The sequence below is a fragment of the Vulpes vulpes genome, chromosome 2 (assembly GCF_048418805.1).
Source record: "Vulpes vulpes isolate BD-2025 chromosome 2, VulVul3, whole genome shotgun sequence".
NCBI classification, from domain to species: Eukaryota; Metazoa; Chordata; class Mammalia; order Carnivora; family Canidae; genus Vulpes; species Vulpes vulpes.
This window is the reverse complement of record NC_132781.1, coordinates 25,919,890-25,936,358: the sequence shown is the minus strand read 5'-3', so window position 1 is coordinate 25,936,358 and position 16,469 is coordinate 25,919,890. Positions and strand designations below refer to the sequence as shown.

The 16,469-nt window shown below is 51.8% G+C and overlaps 1 protein-coding gene across 4 annotated transcripts in view; it reads right to left on the bottom strand.

Moving 5' to 3' along the window:
• Positions 1 to 1,254: 1,254 nt before the first annotated feature.
• The window catches only part of ITGA3 (integrin subunit alpha 3), a 30,801-nt gene continuing 15,586 nt past the window's right edge, over positions 1,255 to 16,469 (bottom strand). For 2 of the 4 annotated variants that reach the window (XM_072747446.1, XM_025995863.2), the window contains 19 exons: positions 15,464 to 15,552; positions 15,200 to 15,336; positions 14,961 to 15,047; positions 13,854 to 13,921; positions 13,645 to 13,781; positions 12,884 to 13,033; positions 12,676 to 12,773; positions 12,229 to 12,376; positions 11,958 to 12,026; positions 11,034 to 11,113; positions 10,846 to 10,923; positions 10,002 to 10,104; positions 9,675 to 9,857; positions 9,371 to 9,493; positions 8,694 to 8,807; positions 7,608 to 7,706; positions 3,852 to 3,977; positions 3,350 to 3,493; positions 1,255 to 2,629 (listed from right to left, as the gene is read on the bottom strand). In XM_072747446.1, the coding sequence (XP_072603547.1) occupies positions 3,383 to 3,493; positions 3,852 to 3,977; positions 7,608 to 7,706; positions 8,694 to 8,807; positions 9,371 to 9,493; positions 9,675 to 9,857; positions 10,002 to 10,104; positions 10,846 to 10,923; positions 11,034 to 11,113; positions 11,958 to 12,026; positions 12,229 to 12,376; positions 12,676 to 12,773; positions 12,884 to 13,033; positions 13,645 to 13,781; positions 13,854 to 13,921; positions 14,961 to 15,047; positions 15,200 to 15,336; positions 15,464 to 15,552 (2,000 nt within the window). In that variant the 3' untranslated portion in view covers positions 1,255 to 2,629; positions 3,350 to 3,382. The remainder of the gene's footprint in view (positions 2,630 to 3,349; positions 3,494 to 3,851; positions 3,978 to 7,607; positions 7,707 to 8,693; positions 8,808 to 9,370; positions 9,494 to 9,674; positions 9,858 to 10,001; positions 10,105 to 10,845; positions 10,924 to 11,033; positions 11,114 to 11,957; positions 12,027 to 12,228; positions 12,377 to 12,675; positions 12,774 to 12,883; positions 13,034 to 13,644; positions 13,782 to 13,853; positions 13,922 to 14,960; positions 15,048 to 15,199; positions 15,337 to 15,463; positions 15,553 to 16,469) is intronic. The other 2 variants (XM_072747445.1, XM_072747444.1) reach the window with 1 other exon arrangement.

The following is a 16,469-nucleotide window of genomic DNA, read 5'->3' as shown; positions in this document are numbered from 1 at the left end:
TGATCCTGGGGTCTGGGATCCTGGGGTCCCTGCTTCAGGGTCCCCACAGGGAGCCTGGTTCTCCCTCTGCCTATGTCTCTGCTTCTCATGAATAAATAAATTAATATAATCTTTAAAAAAATGACTAGGGGCTGAGCCTGTGAAGCTGGCCAGAGGGATGTGCAGATCCCTTAGATCCCATCTTTCTTAGGCAGGAATTGGGGGTTTCCATTACTGGTTCTGAGAGCTCCAGGTAGAGGCTGGGGTTTTCCTGGAGGAATGGGACCTTCCACCGTTAATCGACCCTGGAAAGGACAGTCCCAGCATAGAAAGTGAGGGGCAGCAGAGGGCAGACACTGCCACTAAGAGGCAGGTTGGAGGACACCCAGGCAAACATCAGGAGGGGCTCCTGGGAGAAGAGCCTGGGTCCATGGACTTTCAGAGGAGCTGAATCGAGGATCTGAGCCTTGGCTTCTCTCTGAGTAGTAATTTTCAGCCTTCAGTGAAGTCTTCCAAAGGTCATAGCTTTGAGGACAACTAACAGAAGGACCTATGTCACAATTAGGACAAAGAAGTCATGGGGACAGCAGCCTTGCTCCATCCTCCCAGGCCTGTGTGGAAGGGTGACCTTAGGAAGTGGAGGGTTTGGTGCAGTGCAGTGGGCTATGGAGGCTAGGTACTGAAGCACTCCCAGAGGAAAGGCCACAAGACTAGGACTCCAGGTACTCCTTCCCAGACACTGAGGGATACCATGATGTTTCAATCTTTCCAGTCTTAGGTCACTGGTTTACCCTTGGATCCACTCACTGTGGTGTCCAGGGATGGGGGTGGAATTGAGCCATTGAAAAACAGGCTCTTATCTGACTGGAGCCACTGGATAAGGGCTCTTGGCTCTCCACCCTTGCACCCAGCCTCCCTCCACCACTATCCAGGACTACCCACTTCTATAGCGAAGTAGTTTCCTGCCTCTTCTGGATCCTGCATATCACCTCCTTGTCCACCAAGGAGGCCTTTTGGATTCTATCCAATCTACTTAGGTCTTGTCCCTGACTTTATGTTCTGGATCTCAGGTATATGTCCACAACCACCCTGTAGATCAGGACATCCCTGAAAGCAGGGATGGGTATGTCCTGTATACATCATTACTTTCCCCATCTCTAAGATCCCTGCACCCGGCTTTGTCCACCTAGGGTCAGGTGGATGGCATCACTATCCAACAGACTGAAGTGGGGTTGGGACAAAGTGGGGGCAGTGAGTGAAGGCCGATGCAGAGTATACAAACTGGGAGCTGTTTATTGGTTGCTGTGAGAAGCCTATATACAAAGAAGGCACAAGGAGGGGGAGGGAGCTCCCTGCTACAGTACCATGGAAGGACTGGAAAGGGGGACTGCCAAAAGGCAGGGGTCAGGAGAGGTTTCCTGGAACCAGCCTCAAGTTCTAGAATGGGCCTTAGAACTTAGCCAGTGGGGGAGGAGGCAGAGCTAAGTTGGCTCTGAAAGCCAAGGACAGCCAAGAACTCCACTTCTAGGTCCCCTACCCATGGTCAGTGAGGGCGGAATAGATTCCAGCCGATGGCGCAGGGACAGGGCTCCCTCCCCGTTCTACATTCAAGCGTCGCTCCCTCCACGATCTTGTCTGGGTGGGGGTGAGGGTGGTCCCTCCGGGCCTTCAGGGGCCTGGATGGTTGTGTCAGTGAGAAGTGGTATCTCCTCTAGCCTTCCAACAGCTCCTTGGTCCAGGACTGGTCCTCTCCTCTGTTGAGCATCCCACTGTGCTCCCAGGGAAGTCCCGCTGCAGTCTGCCAGGCTGTCCGGTGGCTTGTCTGTATTTCTTCCTTCAGACTGCGTTCCTTGCCAGAATGCAATCTCCTCCAAGGAGAAGCTTCACAGAGAAGGAAAGCCATCCCAGGATCTTCCTTCTAGTTCACTCTGCTCGTGGGTCTGAGCATGCCAGGTCCTGCAAACGCCACGGTGGGCAAACCTGAGGCGGGCCCCCACTCCGGCACAACTACCGGGAGCTTCGACTGGGGGCCTGGTGCCCTGTTCCCTGTCAGTAGTTTTAGTCTTAATAGCAGAGTCAATCCAGTGACTATGGCTCAAGATGGGTCCAGTGTGAATCAGGGGAGGGTGTCACCACAGTGCAGGCCTTTTCCTCCTGGCTCTGGTGGAGGCCTCTGGCTTGATTTTGGCACAGGCAGAGGCAGGGACACACGTCCGTGCACCATCCACAGTGCACAGCATAGGCCACAAGTGATGGGACCCCCATGTGTCCAGGGCACAGGGCTTCGGTATGCTCGGCACTGTGGGGCCATGGCCCTAGCCCTCCTGTGGGGAGAAGCCTGTGGCCAAACAGGCTTCAAACGTGCTTGAAGAGCTGTGTGTGCCCACACCTGATGGTGCCAGCCAAAGGCAGTGGCCCCTGTGGACTGTCAGGGGCATAACTTATGATAAATAGAAGGGGCATGGGGGGAGCAGGGGTGAAATCAGGAAGGACGTCAGTAGTATCGGTCCCGAGTCTGCCAGCTCGTCACCCAGTGCTTCTTGGTAGGCAGGGTGCTCCTTGGAGGTGGGTAGCGCTCCTCCTCCCGGATCCGCACTGCGTGGTACTTGGGCATGATCTGGTAATAGCGGGTCCGTTTAAAGAAGTCACACTGGAGTGGGGGTAGGGGGAGACGAGGAAGGGGCATCAGTATCCAGCTCTGGAGGTTGTGAGAAGATGTGCCTAGCCCCTTCCTCTCCCACCCAGAGGCCAGAGCCAGGACCCCTGACCCAAGCATGTGCCATCTCCCTGCACTGTGACAGGGAGGGCCAGGTTGCCCACCCCCGGCCCCAGAGGAAGGAGTAGCTGAGGAAGGCAGAGAAAGGGAAGTAGCTGGACACAGAGGGGCGGTCACTGAGGTTGTGGACAGGATGGCTAGGGAGCGTGGTGGCTGACCCGACCACACTGTGGGGGTCAGGGGGGTCAGCGCGTCACCCTGGTGGGGCTCCGAGGAGCAAAGGTGCTAGTTCCAGGAGAAGGCCTCCATCTCTGGAGGTGGAAATGGAAGCACAGAATCACTGGAAATTTGCTGTGTGGCCTAGAGATGGGGCCTAGCTTGGGCTTTGCTTCTTTTCCGATCCCCAAAAAGCAAGGGGGGCATGGGGAGCATTTTATGGCTCCCTCTTGGCTCCAGATCTCTCCAGGGGAGGCAGTTTTGAGACATCTTGAACTCTGCTAGGGCGTAGAAGGAGACTGTGGCCTGCTCTTTGGGGAGGTGGCAGGGTAGAGTGAGGTGCAGAGAGGGCCCACAAGGAAGAAGAGCAGATAGGACAGAGTCAGAGGCCCCAGCCAGCTGCGCGGCTCAGGGGAGAGGGCCCGGAGGCCGCGTTACCCGGGTGGGCTGGGGGCAGGGGGCTGCCCCCCGTCAGTAGTCGTCGGTCAGCCTCTCTGTCTCTGACGGCTGGCTCTTCATCTCCGCCTTCTGCCTCTTAGCTTCATACAGGGCGCGAGTGCGGGCTCGCTTGAAGAAGCCGCACTACGGAGGGGAGGAGGTGGGGATGGGCCATCAGGGGGGCGCTGGGGCTGAGGGCTGGGGAGCCTGGATGCCTGGGTCCCAGCCCTGCTTGGTGGTGTGGCCAGCAGCCAGAGCTCCTGGATTCCCTTTCAGCTTTGCAGGTCCCCCCATTAACCAAGCAGGAATGTCCTAGTGGGTGAGGTGAGGATGGAAGGTGGGGGGGCAGGACACTGGAAGCTGGGGAGAAGGTACGGTCAACATGGGAGATGGGTGGGGGTGGGGTGGAAGTGAGGAATGGGATGAAGGGAGAGCTGGTGAGGGTCCACTGGCAAGAGGTCCTAGAGTGGAAGTCTCAGTGGTGGTCTGGGGGGGTCCTAACCTTCCACAGCAGGAGGATGATCAGCCCCAGGAGCAGCAGTCCGGCACCCACAGCCACAAGCACCAGCCACAGCTCGATCTCCGCTGGCAGCTCCTCCACCAGGTCAGAGTCAATGTCCACGGAGAACTGGCAGGAGTAAGGAGAGGCTCAGCCCTGTATCCACCCCTAGACCCCAAGCTCATCCATCCTGTCCCAGCAGGGCCCAGGACCCTGCTGCTGTTTGACCTATGACCAGCAGAGGGCACTCAGGGACCAGAAAAAGCCCCTGCCTGCCACCAGACAGCAGCAGATTCCTCCAACCTCTGCTTTTCCCTAGATGCAGACCTGACTCCAAAGGACCAGCTTCAGATCTGGGATGCAGCCTTGAAACCCACACACCTGGGCTTGAGTACCAGCTCCATCCTTGATGAGCTGTGTGGCCCTGAACAAGTAAGGTCACCTCTCTGAATCTCCATTTCATGCTCTCTGATAAGGAGATTATAATGCCTACCTCATGGTATAGCAAAGTGGTCAAGAGCATGGGTTCTGGAGCTAGACTACCTGGGTTCAAGCCTCCACTGTGCTATTCACAGCTGTGTGACCTTGGGCAAGTCACTTAACCTCTCTGTTATTCACCTGTAAAATGGGGAATATCAGAATGATACCTAGGTTCATAGGTTGCTGGTAAAGATTAAATGTGTTTAATGTCAGTAAACTCCTTTGAGCAATACCTGGTACATAAGCAGCACTCCATAAATATTTACATAAAAACAAAGAATGCAGAGCATATACTACCATTATTTTTCTTCCCTACAATGGATACACACACACATACACATTATAAAATTATAATACATACACTACAACATATATAATCATACATTATAATATATACAATGTAAATACATATATATTATTAATATAATTATGATATATATTATACAATATTGTCTATTATATACTATTATAATATAATGTGTAACATACATAGTATGTTATATATATGTAGTTTTTTAATCATGTGTATTATAACAAGATTATATTACATATAGTGTATTTTATATATACTGAGAGAAAAAATTTTTTATGATTATATGTGATTATTTCTTTAAACATTTTTAAGGTTTTATTTATTCATGAGAGACAGAGAGAGAGAGAGAGAGAGAGGTAGAAACATAGGCAGAGGGAGGAGAAGCAGGCTTCATGCAGGAAGCTCAATGTGGGACTCTGGGATCACACCGAGCTGAAGGCAGATGCTCAACCACTGAGCCACCCAGGCATCCCTCTTTAAATATTTCGACTATTATTTTTGTTTAAATAAGATGATATGGGGGATCCCTGGGTGACTCAGCGGTTTAGTGCCTGCCTTCAGCCCAGGGCGTGATCCTAGAGTCTGGGGATCGAGTCCCACGTCGGGCTCCCCGCATGGAGCCTGCTTCTCCATCTGCCTGTGTCTCTGCCTCTCTCTGTGTCTCTCATGAATAAATAAAAAAATCTAAATAAATATATAAATAAATAAGATCAAGAAAATGAAAGGTTCCAGTAATTTTACTCCCTAGATATAACTCTTCAGCATTTCAGTGAATCTCACTACATATTTTTTAATGCATATGTAACACATCCTTTCTTCTTCCACATAAACAGGGTCCCTGTGTGCTACACAAACCCTCCTGCAACCTGCTTCTTCTTTCATCTATAATCGTCATCTCTTGATGTCAATTAAGGAAGATCAACCTAATGTCCTCTGATGACTGCATAGTCATTCTAGAAAATGTACCACAATTTATTGAACCTATCTCCTACTGAAAGACACGTGGAGTGTTTCCAATTTCATGCCATTATAAACCACACTTTAAAATATCTCTATATATTTATATTCACATTATTTGTCCTATTAGCTCCTTAAGATATATTATCATGGGCTGGATCAAAGGAAGTGTGCATTTTAAACCCTAATAGATATTGATAAATTCATTTCCGAAAAGAATCCATCCATTTATACTCTAGCCAATAGCATTTCCTTCTGCCTCATCAGCACCAGGTGGCATTATTGTTTTTAATATTTTCCAATCTAATAGAAAAAAAAAATCTTGTGGCTGTTATTTTTGTCCTTACTATTGAGGTGACTGTTTCTAGTTTGTCTTGTAACTGCCTGTTTATGTTTATGTTGTCATTTACCTTGACATACTAAAAATATATATCAATCCTTCATCATATAAGCTAGAAACATTTTTGTTTTTATTTTTTATTTATTTTTTTAAAGCAAAGACAGATCTTTTTATTTATTTATTTATTTATTTATTTATTTATTTATTTAAGATTTTATTTATTTATTCATAGAAACAGAGAGAGAAAGAGAGAGGGGCAGAGGCACAGGCAGAGGGAGAAGCAGGCTCCATGCAGGGAGCCTGACGTGGGACTCGATCCAGGGTCTCCAGGATCACACCCCAGGCTGCAGGCGGCGCTAAACCGCTGCGCCACCGGGGCTGCCCGATCTTTCTTTTTTTTTTTTTTTTTTTTTTTATGATAGTCACACAGAGAGAAGAGAGAGAGGCAGAGACACAGGCAGAGGGAGAAGCAGGCTCCATGCACCGGGAGCCCGAGGTGGGACTCGATCCCGGGTCTCCAGGATCACGCCCTGGGCCAAAGGCAGGCGCCAAACCGCTGCGCTGCGCCACCCAGGGATCCCTCTTTTTTTTTTTTTTTTTTTTAAAGATTTTTAAATTTATTCATGAGAGACACAGAGGGAGGCAGTGACACAGTCAGAGGGAGAAGCAGGCTCCATACAGGGATAGTAAAATAACTCCCTCTTCCCATAATTAAAGACTATTAAGTTATTTTCTGAATTTTCTTCTGGTATATTAAGTTTTATTTCCTCTATTTAAATATTTAATCCAACTCCACTGTAGTTTTGGTTATCATGGGAGGTAAAGGTCTGTCTTTACTTTTCAAATGGGTTCTCCCAATACCACTTCATAATCTAATTTTCCCCTTTGCTTAAAAATGCCATCTGTAGGGACGCCTGGGTGGCTCAGTGGTTGAGTGTCTGCCTTTGGCTCAGGTCGTGATCCCCAGGTCCTGGGATCAAGTCCCACATTGGGCTCCCTGCAGGGAGTCTGCTACTCCCTCTGCCTGTGTCTCTGCTTCTCTGTGTCTCTCATGAATAAATAAATAATTTTTTAAAAATGTCATCCATATAATAAATTTCTATTCTGTTCCCTTGGTCTTTCTGGCCCTTCCTCCACTACCTTCATTTATTTTAGGAGCTGTGCCACAATATATTTAAGCAACCCTCCCTTTGTCTCCTGTATTATGTCCTCCATATCTCCACTACCTTTTCACAAAAAATGATGAACAGTTTTATCATTTTTTTTCCTCTCTGATGTAACTCAGAATCAATTTTGAGAACTTTGTTTTCAAGTTTCCATGGAGATGGAACAACTTCACAGAGAAGTTGTGGGGATCAAATAAGCTCAAGCAAAAAACAAAAAAAAACAAAAACAAAAAAAGCTCAAGCAGAGGCTCTCAGTCCTGGTTACACCTTAGAATCACCAGGGGGACTTGTAAAAATACCCAACCTGGTTGGGTCCCACCCTCCACAGACTCAGATCGAATCGCTTAGGGGTATGGTCCAGACACTGGAAGTCCTCCAGAGGATTCCCATGTGCTGCCAAGATTGAGAACCATATTGCTAAAGCCTATGAGAGTGTTCTGAAAACATGCCCCGCGCTCCCATGCCCTGGCCAGGCGCTGCTGCTCCTTAATACACTTACTCACCCACACGGTCTTGTTCTCCATGTTGATGGTGGGAATGCTGGTTCGGAGGAACAAGGTAGCCCAGCTGGCTACACTGACTCTGTCCAAGTCTCTGTAATCCTGGATTACAGTAAGCGGTGGAAAAGGGGGGAAAGGGTCAAAAGAAGCAGGTGAACCCCTTTGAGCCTCCCTCTTGACCCTGAGCATCCCTGCCCAGGGCACCCTCCCACCACATAGCATCTTTAAGCAGCACCCCAAGGGATCCAAGAGCCAGGCATCTCCACACACAAACGCACATCATTCATGCATCAGGTTCTAGGCCGGATGTTGGGGACAGCAGAGACAAGGAAGGTCACGGTCTAGGGTCAGGTCTCTGGGCTAAATCTGGCCTGTCCCATGCTTTTGTAAATAAGATATTTTTGGCACACAGCCACGCCCATTTGTTTCTATACTGTTTATGGTAGCTTGTGCTTAATCGCAGGACTGGGGATTTGGCAGCATATGCCCCACAAAAGCTGAGAAGATTTATTATCTAGTCATTTACAGAAAAATTTGGTCTAGGTGGCATGAGAAGGCTGGCACGTGAGTTAAGTGCAGCCTAGAGCAGAGCATGATAGGTGGTATGCGCAGCTTCTGAGAAAGTTCCGTGTCTGGAGAGGGTGCTTGCAGCTGGAAATCTCAGAAAAGACCTCACTGGAGGTGAAGCGGCTGGGGAGAGCTTGAAGGCTGATTAGGAGTTTACATGCAGAGATAACAGGAGGGGAGCTGGCATTCCGGGGGAAGAAACAGCACTGCAAAGACATGGAGGTGGGAAAGAAACAGATGATGAAGAAATAATGGACACAGGAGAGAAGGTCGTTTGGCTGGAGATGAGCATTACGTCACGTCGGCACCCAGGCACACAAGCTAATGCGGACGGGCATACTGTGACAGGTATACAATACTTCCCGTGTAAAACACGATGCTGTCCCCGACACCCGCATGCGCACAGAGGCACACGTACACATGTGAGGCCTTGATGTGACCCAGGCTCCACCCTCTCCCTGTTGGTCTCCCCACCCTGGCGGGAAGGTGGGGCAATGGAGGCCTCTAGACCCAGGCACTGACCTCAATGAAGGTGCTATTCCAGACTCGCGCCTGCACTGTCACATTGGTGACGACAGGACTATCAGGAATGGGACACTCCAGCCACACGCAGCGCGTGTGGTCACTGCCACAGGTCTGAGGGGGCAGGGAATATAGGATGTGAGACAGTCTGGTATAAATGGAGCCCAGCACCTCACCCCCCCCACACTGAGCCTTTGCTCATGCCAGCTCCTGCCATCTGGGACACCACCTCCTACCTCTCCACCCAGCTAGGCCTCAACTTGCTTCCCGGGCCTGTTCCTTTCTCATTCCCCACAGGGGCTTCCTACACCTCCCACGTCTCCCTGCCTCCCCTTCATCCTGCCTCTCCCGTTTTCCAGCCCTAATGTCCAAGACTTTGAGCAGCTATATCACCCCCAACAGGATGGGGCTCTCAGGAATAAGCCAGCATCTCTTCCTTTGGCCCAATGTGTTGACTGCTCCCCAAGGGCAAGAGCAGTGGGGATGCCCACCAAGGTAGGAGATGAGTCTTCCTCCCTCTGACTAGGGGCTCCTAAAGGCACAGAGGTCACATCATCTCATCAAACCAGGGTCTCCTGGTGACTAGAACACAATCTCCCTTCCTTCAGTGCCCCCTGGTGCCCACACACCCTATGCTGGTAGTGACAATCCCTTCCAACCTTGCCCTGGCCACTCACCAGCTTTTGCTCAGACTGGGCTTTTTTGGCAGCAGCCAGAGTGACTGGTGGGGGGCCCTGGTCTCCCCCTGGGTCCAGCTGTCTCCGCCTCCGCTGTGGAGATGGGGGTCTGTCCTCAGGGACCTGAGAAAGGAAGATGTTGGCTGGGAGGAATGAGTGGGAGCAGAGTCAGGGGAGAGGCAGGCTCCAAAAGGTATATGAGGAGAGGGAGGGCAAGACACTGGCTGGTCTGCCCTGCAGCATGCAAATGAGATATATTGCAAATGAGATGTAAATGTATTTCAACCCGAAATGGTGTCCTTACAGAGAGAGTCAGATTCAAAGGGTTGACAAGGTCTCCAGGTGGTCGGCAGGGCCAGGACCCATTGCCGTGGATGGTGATCTCTGTGGGGTACAGCAGCCACTTGCCATTGATGACTTCGTAGGGCCACTCCAGCCCTAGGACCAGGGTCCCCAGGGCTGCCAGCCCTTCTCCTACTGGGCCCACCTGTGGGCACAAGGGGGTGTCATGGCCACAGCCTCCTGGAAAACGCCCTCCATCTCACTCATCCCCAACCCTCACACCCTCAGACCCCAGACCCATCCCCACCTTCCCAGGAGTCTCCACCCAGGGTCCCCATAGCCCCCTTACCTGGAACTCATACTTGAGGGGGCTTCCCACATCCTCCACAGTTTTCATGCCAGATTCACCCATCACTGTCCCCCCAAAGAAACTTTGTAGCCGGTGATTCATTCTAAGGGTAAGAAAGATGCTGAAGTTTAAGGAGGTGGGAGGGGCCGGGCCAGAAGGGGTGGACATCAAGGCAGGCCAACTCCAGCTCTTCTTACATCAGGAAGATCTGAGATAAATCCTTGCTTTGCATTTACTATCGGTGTGCTAGTTATTGCTCAAGCAAATTATTTATCCCCCCAGACCCTCAGTTTTTCTATCTATAAAATGGAGTTCATAGCAGTTGCCATACATAGCATGGGGCTGCTGTGGGAAGTCAGTGGACTGCTGTATATAAAATTCCTAGTGGGGCACCTGGGTGGCTCAGTTGGTAGAGCATCTGCCTTCAGCTCAGGTCATGATCTTGGGTCCCATGTTGGGCTCCTTGCCCAGCAAGGGGGTCTGCTTCTACCTCTTCCCTCTGTTCCTCCCTATGCTTTTGTTCTCTTTCAAATAAATAGAAAAATATTTTTTTTTAATAATTTTAAAATAAATTTTTTTAAATTCCATGAGCTCTCAAGAAATGTAGGGCCACACCAACATCTTGGCCCCAGGGTGGCTAATTCCTCCACTGCTACCTCCCTTGCAAGGGGAATAATAGTAACAATAATAATGATAGTGCTTGTTGTTAAGGGAAAGTGTAACCCAGGGGAAGCAGAGGCCTGAGGATACCAGGCCTAGAGAGAGGTGTCCGAGGAGCTTGGGAGCCACGGGGACAGAGAGGCCATAGCACAGACACGCAGGCTGGGGTAGGGGTGGTACCCACATGCTGAGTGAGGCCTGGAGTGTGTAGTCCACCAGCAGAGTCAGGGTCATGGGCCACAGGTTGTCCTGGTGACTTGACCTGGGGAGGGAGCACAGGAGGTAGGGGAGAGGTATCAGCTGAGGCCTGGGCTGGAGGAGGTCCCAGGGCGCCTCCCTCCTGCCGCAGACTGGCTTCTTGAGGTCACTCACGTAGAGAGCTGCAGCTGCGCCTGGAGCTCCCTTGTGTGCAGGGTCACTCCGATGACCTCGAAGGCAATGAGCAGCTCCATCTGCCATGAGGGCCAGGGAGGCAGAGAGGTGCATTTGGGGCCAGGCAGAGGTGATGCCATGGGGGAGAGAGGGGCTGAACATTATGCTGGGAGTTGGTTCTCCAGCTTCCTCCTCCCATCCCATTCTGGGCAAAGAGTCTCCACCTGCCCACCTGTGTCCTCTCTTTCACCTTGTTAGCCTCTTCTTGCTTCCCTGTCCCCTTCTTCTCTGTCCATGCCCTCTCTGCTTTCAACTACATGGCATTGAGCAAGTTACTACACTTTTCTTTTTTTAAAAAAAATATTTATTTATTAATATGTGAGTGAGAGTGTGTAAGAGGCTAGGGGGAGGGACAAAAGGGGAGGGAGAGGCAGAGAATCTCGAGCAGTGTCCCTGCTGAATGCAGAGCCCCAAGCAGAGCTTGATCTCACCACCCTGAGATCATGACCTGGTCTGAAATCAACAGTGAAGCACTTAACTGACTGAGCCATCCAGGTGTCCTGGTTACTCCAACTTTTTAAATCTATATTTTCTTTCTATGAAAATCATCTACTTCCTCATAAGGTTGTGAGAATAACAGCATAAAAAAAAAGCGTGAGCATTGGACTCAGGGCCTGGCACATAGTAGGTGCTCAGCAAAATCCAGTTCTTCACCTCCTCCTGCTCTAGCTTTGTGCTCCCTAGTGGCCCCATTTTTCTTAGTCTCCGGGTCTCTCCCCATGTCCTCCTGTATCTCCCTGTCCCCCACCCTGGCTCTTTGCTTCAAGGAAGCCTGGGAAGCAGGCAGGCAGACCCAAGGTTAAGGGGCTCATCTGAGTAGGAGCCTGGGATCCACAGGGCTGGGAAGGTGTGGCCAGCACTCACCCTCTGGTTCCGTTTGAAGGGGTTCCCCAGTTCACAGACAATGGTCTCATTGGCCTGGCACATCCCAGCCTGAGGAAAGAAGAATCAGGTCTGAGTGGTCAGAGTAGGGCATCTCCCACCCCTTTCCTGTGGCACTGGATCTGATGCCCTAGAGGCTCGAGCACTAGGTGCTCGTAGCATTAGAGATACTGCAGACGCCTAAGGAAGCCCAGCCGAGAGGAAGTGGGTGGGGTGGACACAGGACAAATGGGGTGCGGGGGCAAGTACTCACGGGGCGCACTGAGGACAGCAGCAGGGCGGGAGGCACCGCCAGGGTGAGCAGCGCCTCGTGGGCATCTTCCCCAGCACGCTCCCTGCTCGGGGTGTTGGTCACTTCGATGCTCAGGAACAGTTTCCGGCCGTCTCTGCTGTACTGCAGCCTGAGGGGAAGGACCCCAGGCCTGAGCCCAGAGCCCCGCCCCGGGTCAGTTAGGCCCCGCCCCTCAGGTCTACTGAGTGAAGAAAGTCCGTTCTTGGGACAGCCAGGCCCGGCCCTCTAGCCTCCCCTGGAGAAGAAAGCCCCTTTCCTGGCCAGCACAGGCCGCGGGAGCATCCACCCCGCCAGTCAATGTCCCTGCCCCAACTCGCCTCGCCCTGCGGCCCCGCCCCTCACCTCCTGTTGGCCAATGAAGGCCCGCCCCGCCCTGCCCTTGGCCAATCAGCGCGGCCCAGAGCGCACCTGCTCAGCGGCTGTCCCAGCTCGGACACGAAGGCCGCCTGCATCTGCAAGTTACTGTCGCATTTGTTGTCCTGGCCGCACTCTTTCTGGAAGTGGACCTGGGGGTGGCCAGAGGCGTGAGGACCCCCCCCACACACACACAGCGCCCTCTCGCCCACAGCCTTCCCGGCCCCCCCCCACCCGCCCTCCCGGCTCCGGCCCCACCCACCTCGGTGTGGTTCTCCAGAGCCTGCGCCTGGTTCAGGACAGGATAGGGGTCCAGGGACTTCAGCCCCAGCCGGGGGCGCTCAGGCATCCTCAAAGGTAGAGAGTAGTTCATGGAGATGACGATGGGACGGAGTTTGTCGCGGAGGTTGTCCTGGGAAATGAGGGGGAGCTGAAACCAGCACTGCGTTCCCATCCCCCGCCACACAGGTTAACTCTTCACACTGCCCTGACCCTCAAAGAGATGAGGTCCTCCCACCCTGAAAAACCCCAGTAAGACTGAACCCCCTCTGGTCCTGTCATCAAATTGACCCCCTTCCTACAACTTTGATCCACAAGAGAGGTGATGGGACTCCTCCCCAGATATGGGGGTGGGGGTGAAAAGGGGGATTGTTGAGCCTCCCTTTATCCCTGTGGCCCCCAGGATCAGCTCTTTCAACCACGATATCCTAGAGAGGGGCTGAGCTGGTCCCCCACTCACGAACCTCTTCCCCCCCCAGACATCAACTAAATCAAGAGTCTCACACCCCTCACTTTTCTCAGAGGTGATGAGCCCTATGGCGCCCATCCCCACTCCGAGGCTCTCTATCTCTTCCTACCACATACTGTGCCCTATACTTCCTGCAACCCTATGGTCTTCCAGGCCAACTTCCCCCACATCTGTCTTTGGGGAAACTCCAGTCCCTCACCCCTGCCCTGCACAGACTCTGGATACCTCCTCCAGAGAACTTGGAGCAGGTGTCCTTCCCCTTGCCCCTCTCTCACCATCAGGAGCAGTTCCAGCTTCTGGCAGTGCATGTCTGGCATGGAGAAGAAGCCGTGGAAGATAGCCGACTGGCTGCGTGCAAAGCGAAGCCTAGGGGGGCGGCGGTCCCGGTCGGCCTCCAGTGTGTAGGCCAGAGCTAGAAATGGATGGGGTGTTATCCAGTGGTCAGGTAAGCATGCCCCTCCCTGCTCCATACCCCCACACTCACTGATGTTTCGCCTGTAGTTGGGGTTCCCAGCACTCTGGTTGTAAGCAAAGCACAGCTCCACCTGCACACTGTTGGGAATCAGAAGACACATAGGAGGTCACAGGGAAACCCAGTCATCCAGGCCCTGGCCTTCACCCCTGCACTGGGCAAGGGAAAACCAGGGCCCTTAGGCAGAAAGGCAGGGGCAAACCTGGGGAGTCCACACAGCTGGTTTGGGGGTGTCCTGGGCCTCTTCCCTCCCCACTCCCACAAAAGCCATAGAAAACAGGTTAGAGGAGCTCCTGGGTAGTTCAGTTGGTTAAGTGCTGGACTCTTGGTTTTGGCTTGGGTCATAAGCTCAGGATCATGAAATCTAGCCCCTCACTGGGCTCCGCGCTCAGCGGGGTGAGAGGTTACCAATGGGGAAACTGAAGCTCCCTCCTTCAGAAGGAGTTGCCTCAAGTCATCAGTTGTTTGGTGCCCTGCACAGTCTTGTACAGGATGCACTGTCTAGATCTCCTTCTCCCACTCACCCCTCTTTCTGCTCTGGGTCCCTTTGCTTTCTGATCAGGCCTCATTCACACAAAGGCCTCAGGGTCATCACCCTCATTACTGACACTATCTTAGCAACTAATATATTCTGAGCACTTTGGGTGTATACGGTGCCACGTGAAGGTCTTTTTGTACATTATCTCATTAAATTATTACAACAATCCTATAAATTCATTATTATTATTAACTTTGTCTTATAGGCAAGAATCTGAGACTCAGATTAACAATTTGCTCAAGGTGGCTCTTTCTCCCACCCACCTATCTCCCTCTTCCCTCCTCCTCCAGGACCTCACTCCTGTCCACCACTACCACTGCAATGGGAATTGCTGGGATTGAACACGGTGGTCTAGAATCCCTACTCCTAACCACCATGCTCTAATATACCTCCAGTTTGCCCATGACCTCCTGCAAGGAAGTTGGCTTTTTTAATAAGGTTGGGTAGGAGGGGCAATGCTTACCCCAGCATTCATCTCATATCAGGAGCAGCCAAGGGAGGGGGCTGGGAGCCAAGGTCCTTCCTGGCATGCCCATACATAAGGAGGGGTGCGTGGACAGAACAGGGGCTGAGAGTCTCACCAGGAGGTGGCTGTGCAGAGTGCAGGATCCAGCACGGATGGCCTGGCCACCAGTGTCTTGTGGAGGATGTTGATGACAGGCCGTGCCCTACATAGAAAACACACATATACCAGTGCCCCCTGCCTGCCCCCTGCCAGGACAGGACTGTGGCTCAGGGTTGCATGGGCCTGGTGTTGAAGGTGGGCAGAGATGGGACTGCATGCAGACAGGGCTGGAAGAGAGAAAGGTCCCTGGCTTACCGCAGCAGGACAATGCGGTCTGACAGGCTCCCCACTAGCAGGTCTGGGTACAAGTTCTCATCCACATCCATTTGCCCACTCAGTGAGTAGCCAAAGGTGGCCAAGCCAGGCAGTCCCAGCTCCTCCCCATGGATTACCTGGGAAAAGGGGGAAATGGTGAGGACAGGCTCAGGGTGAGCCCTGGGGAGTGGGGCCTAGTGGTAATAGGGAGAGGGCGGGTGAGGGGAAGGAGGCAAAGCTCCCTTTGTTCCTGTCCATTCATACCTGCTGCGGCTCTCTGAGGAGCCCCCTGGAGCTGCTGTGGTAGATGTACACTTTGCCCAAGCCCTCGAACGGGGCTCCCACAGCAATGTCTGGGGAAGAGAGGCAGGACAGGTCACCCTGAGTACGATGGGCCCCAAGTCCCCCGGACCTTGCACTCCAGGTCATGGGGTCCAGCAGGAAATTGAACTCACACTGCCAGACAGTGCTCAGAACATCAGGGAACAGAGCTCTGCGGCTCAATATTAAAACTGGGACCACTGTGAGCCCAGTTGCCTCCTTTTCTATGTGGGAAGGTAGGTCTAGGAGAGGCAAGTGATTTACCTAAAGTCACACAGCCAGTTAATATCACAAGCAGGCCTAAACTCCAGATGCCTGCCCACTGGCCTAGTGTTTGTTTTCCCTTACTATGGTACCTTCCATCCCCACCACCAACCTCCCCTTCAGACACCCAGTTCTTCTAATGACATTTACCAGAAGAGCCACAAAAAGGAAGTGTTCCCCACTGGTGACTTTGCCAGGCAGTTATCAAGCACTCATCTCACTTAATCCTGACAAGATTGCTGGGGGTAGGTACTGCCGTCCCATTTTAAAGGTGAGGAAGCAGAGTCAGAAACCAAAGTCACACAGCTAATGAGTAGAAAAGAGGATAGTTGAGTCCATATCTAACACCAGGGGCTGGAATTTTAATCACACTATAACTTCCCATGTTAAAACTCTTTAGACTTTAGACTTCTAAAAATTCTAACCATCATTGCTACAGATAAACCCCAAATGTTTTATTATCTTCTTAAACTTTACTAAACTCTTGCTAGTTCACTGCTTTTGATCTGATAGGGCCTAGGTAACCAGAAAGCCAAGCTTGTCAGAAAAGTATGTAAAGGAAAGAGTAAGCAGGTCCTGAGTAGAAACCGGATGCCTCTTCTATCAGTAAATGCTTAGGCTTTGCTAACTGAACTTTGAACTTTCTAGCACCTACTTTGGCTCTTTAGAGACTCCTCTGCCTTCT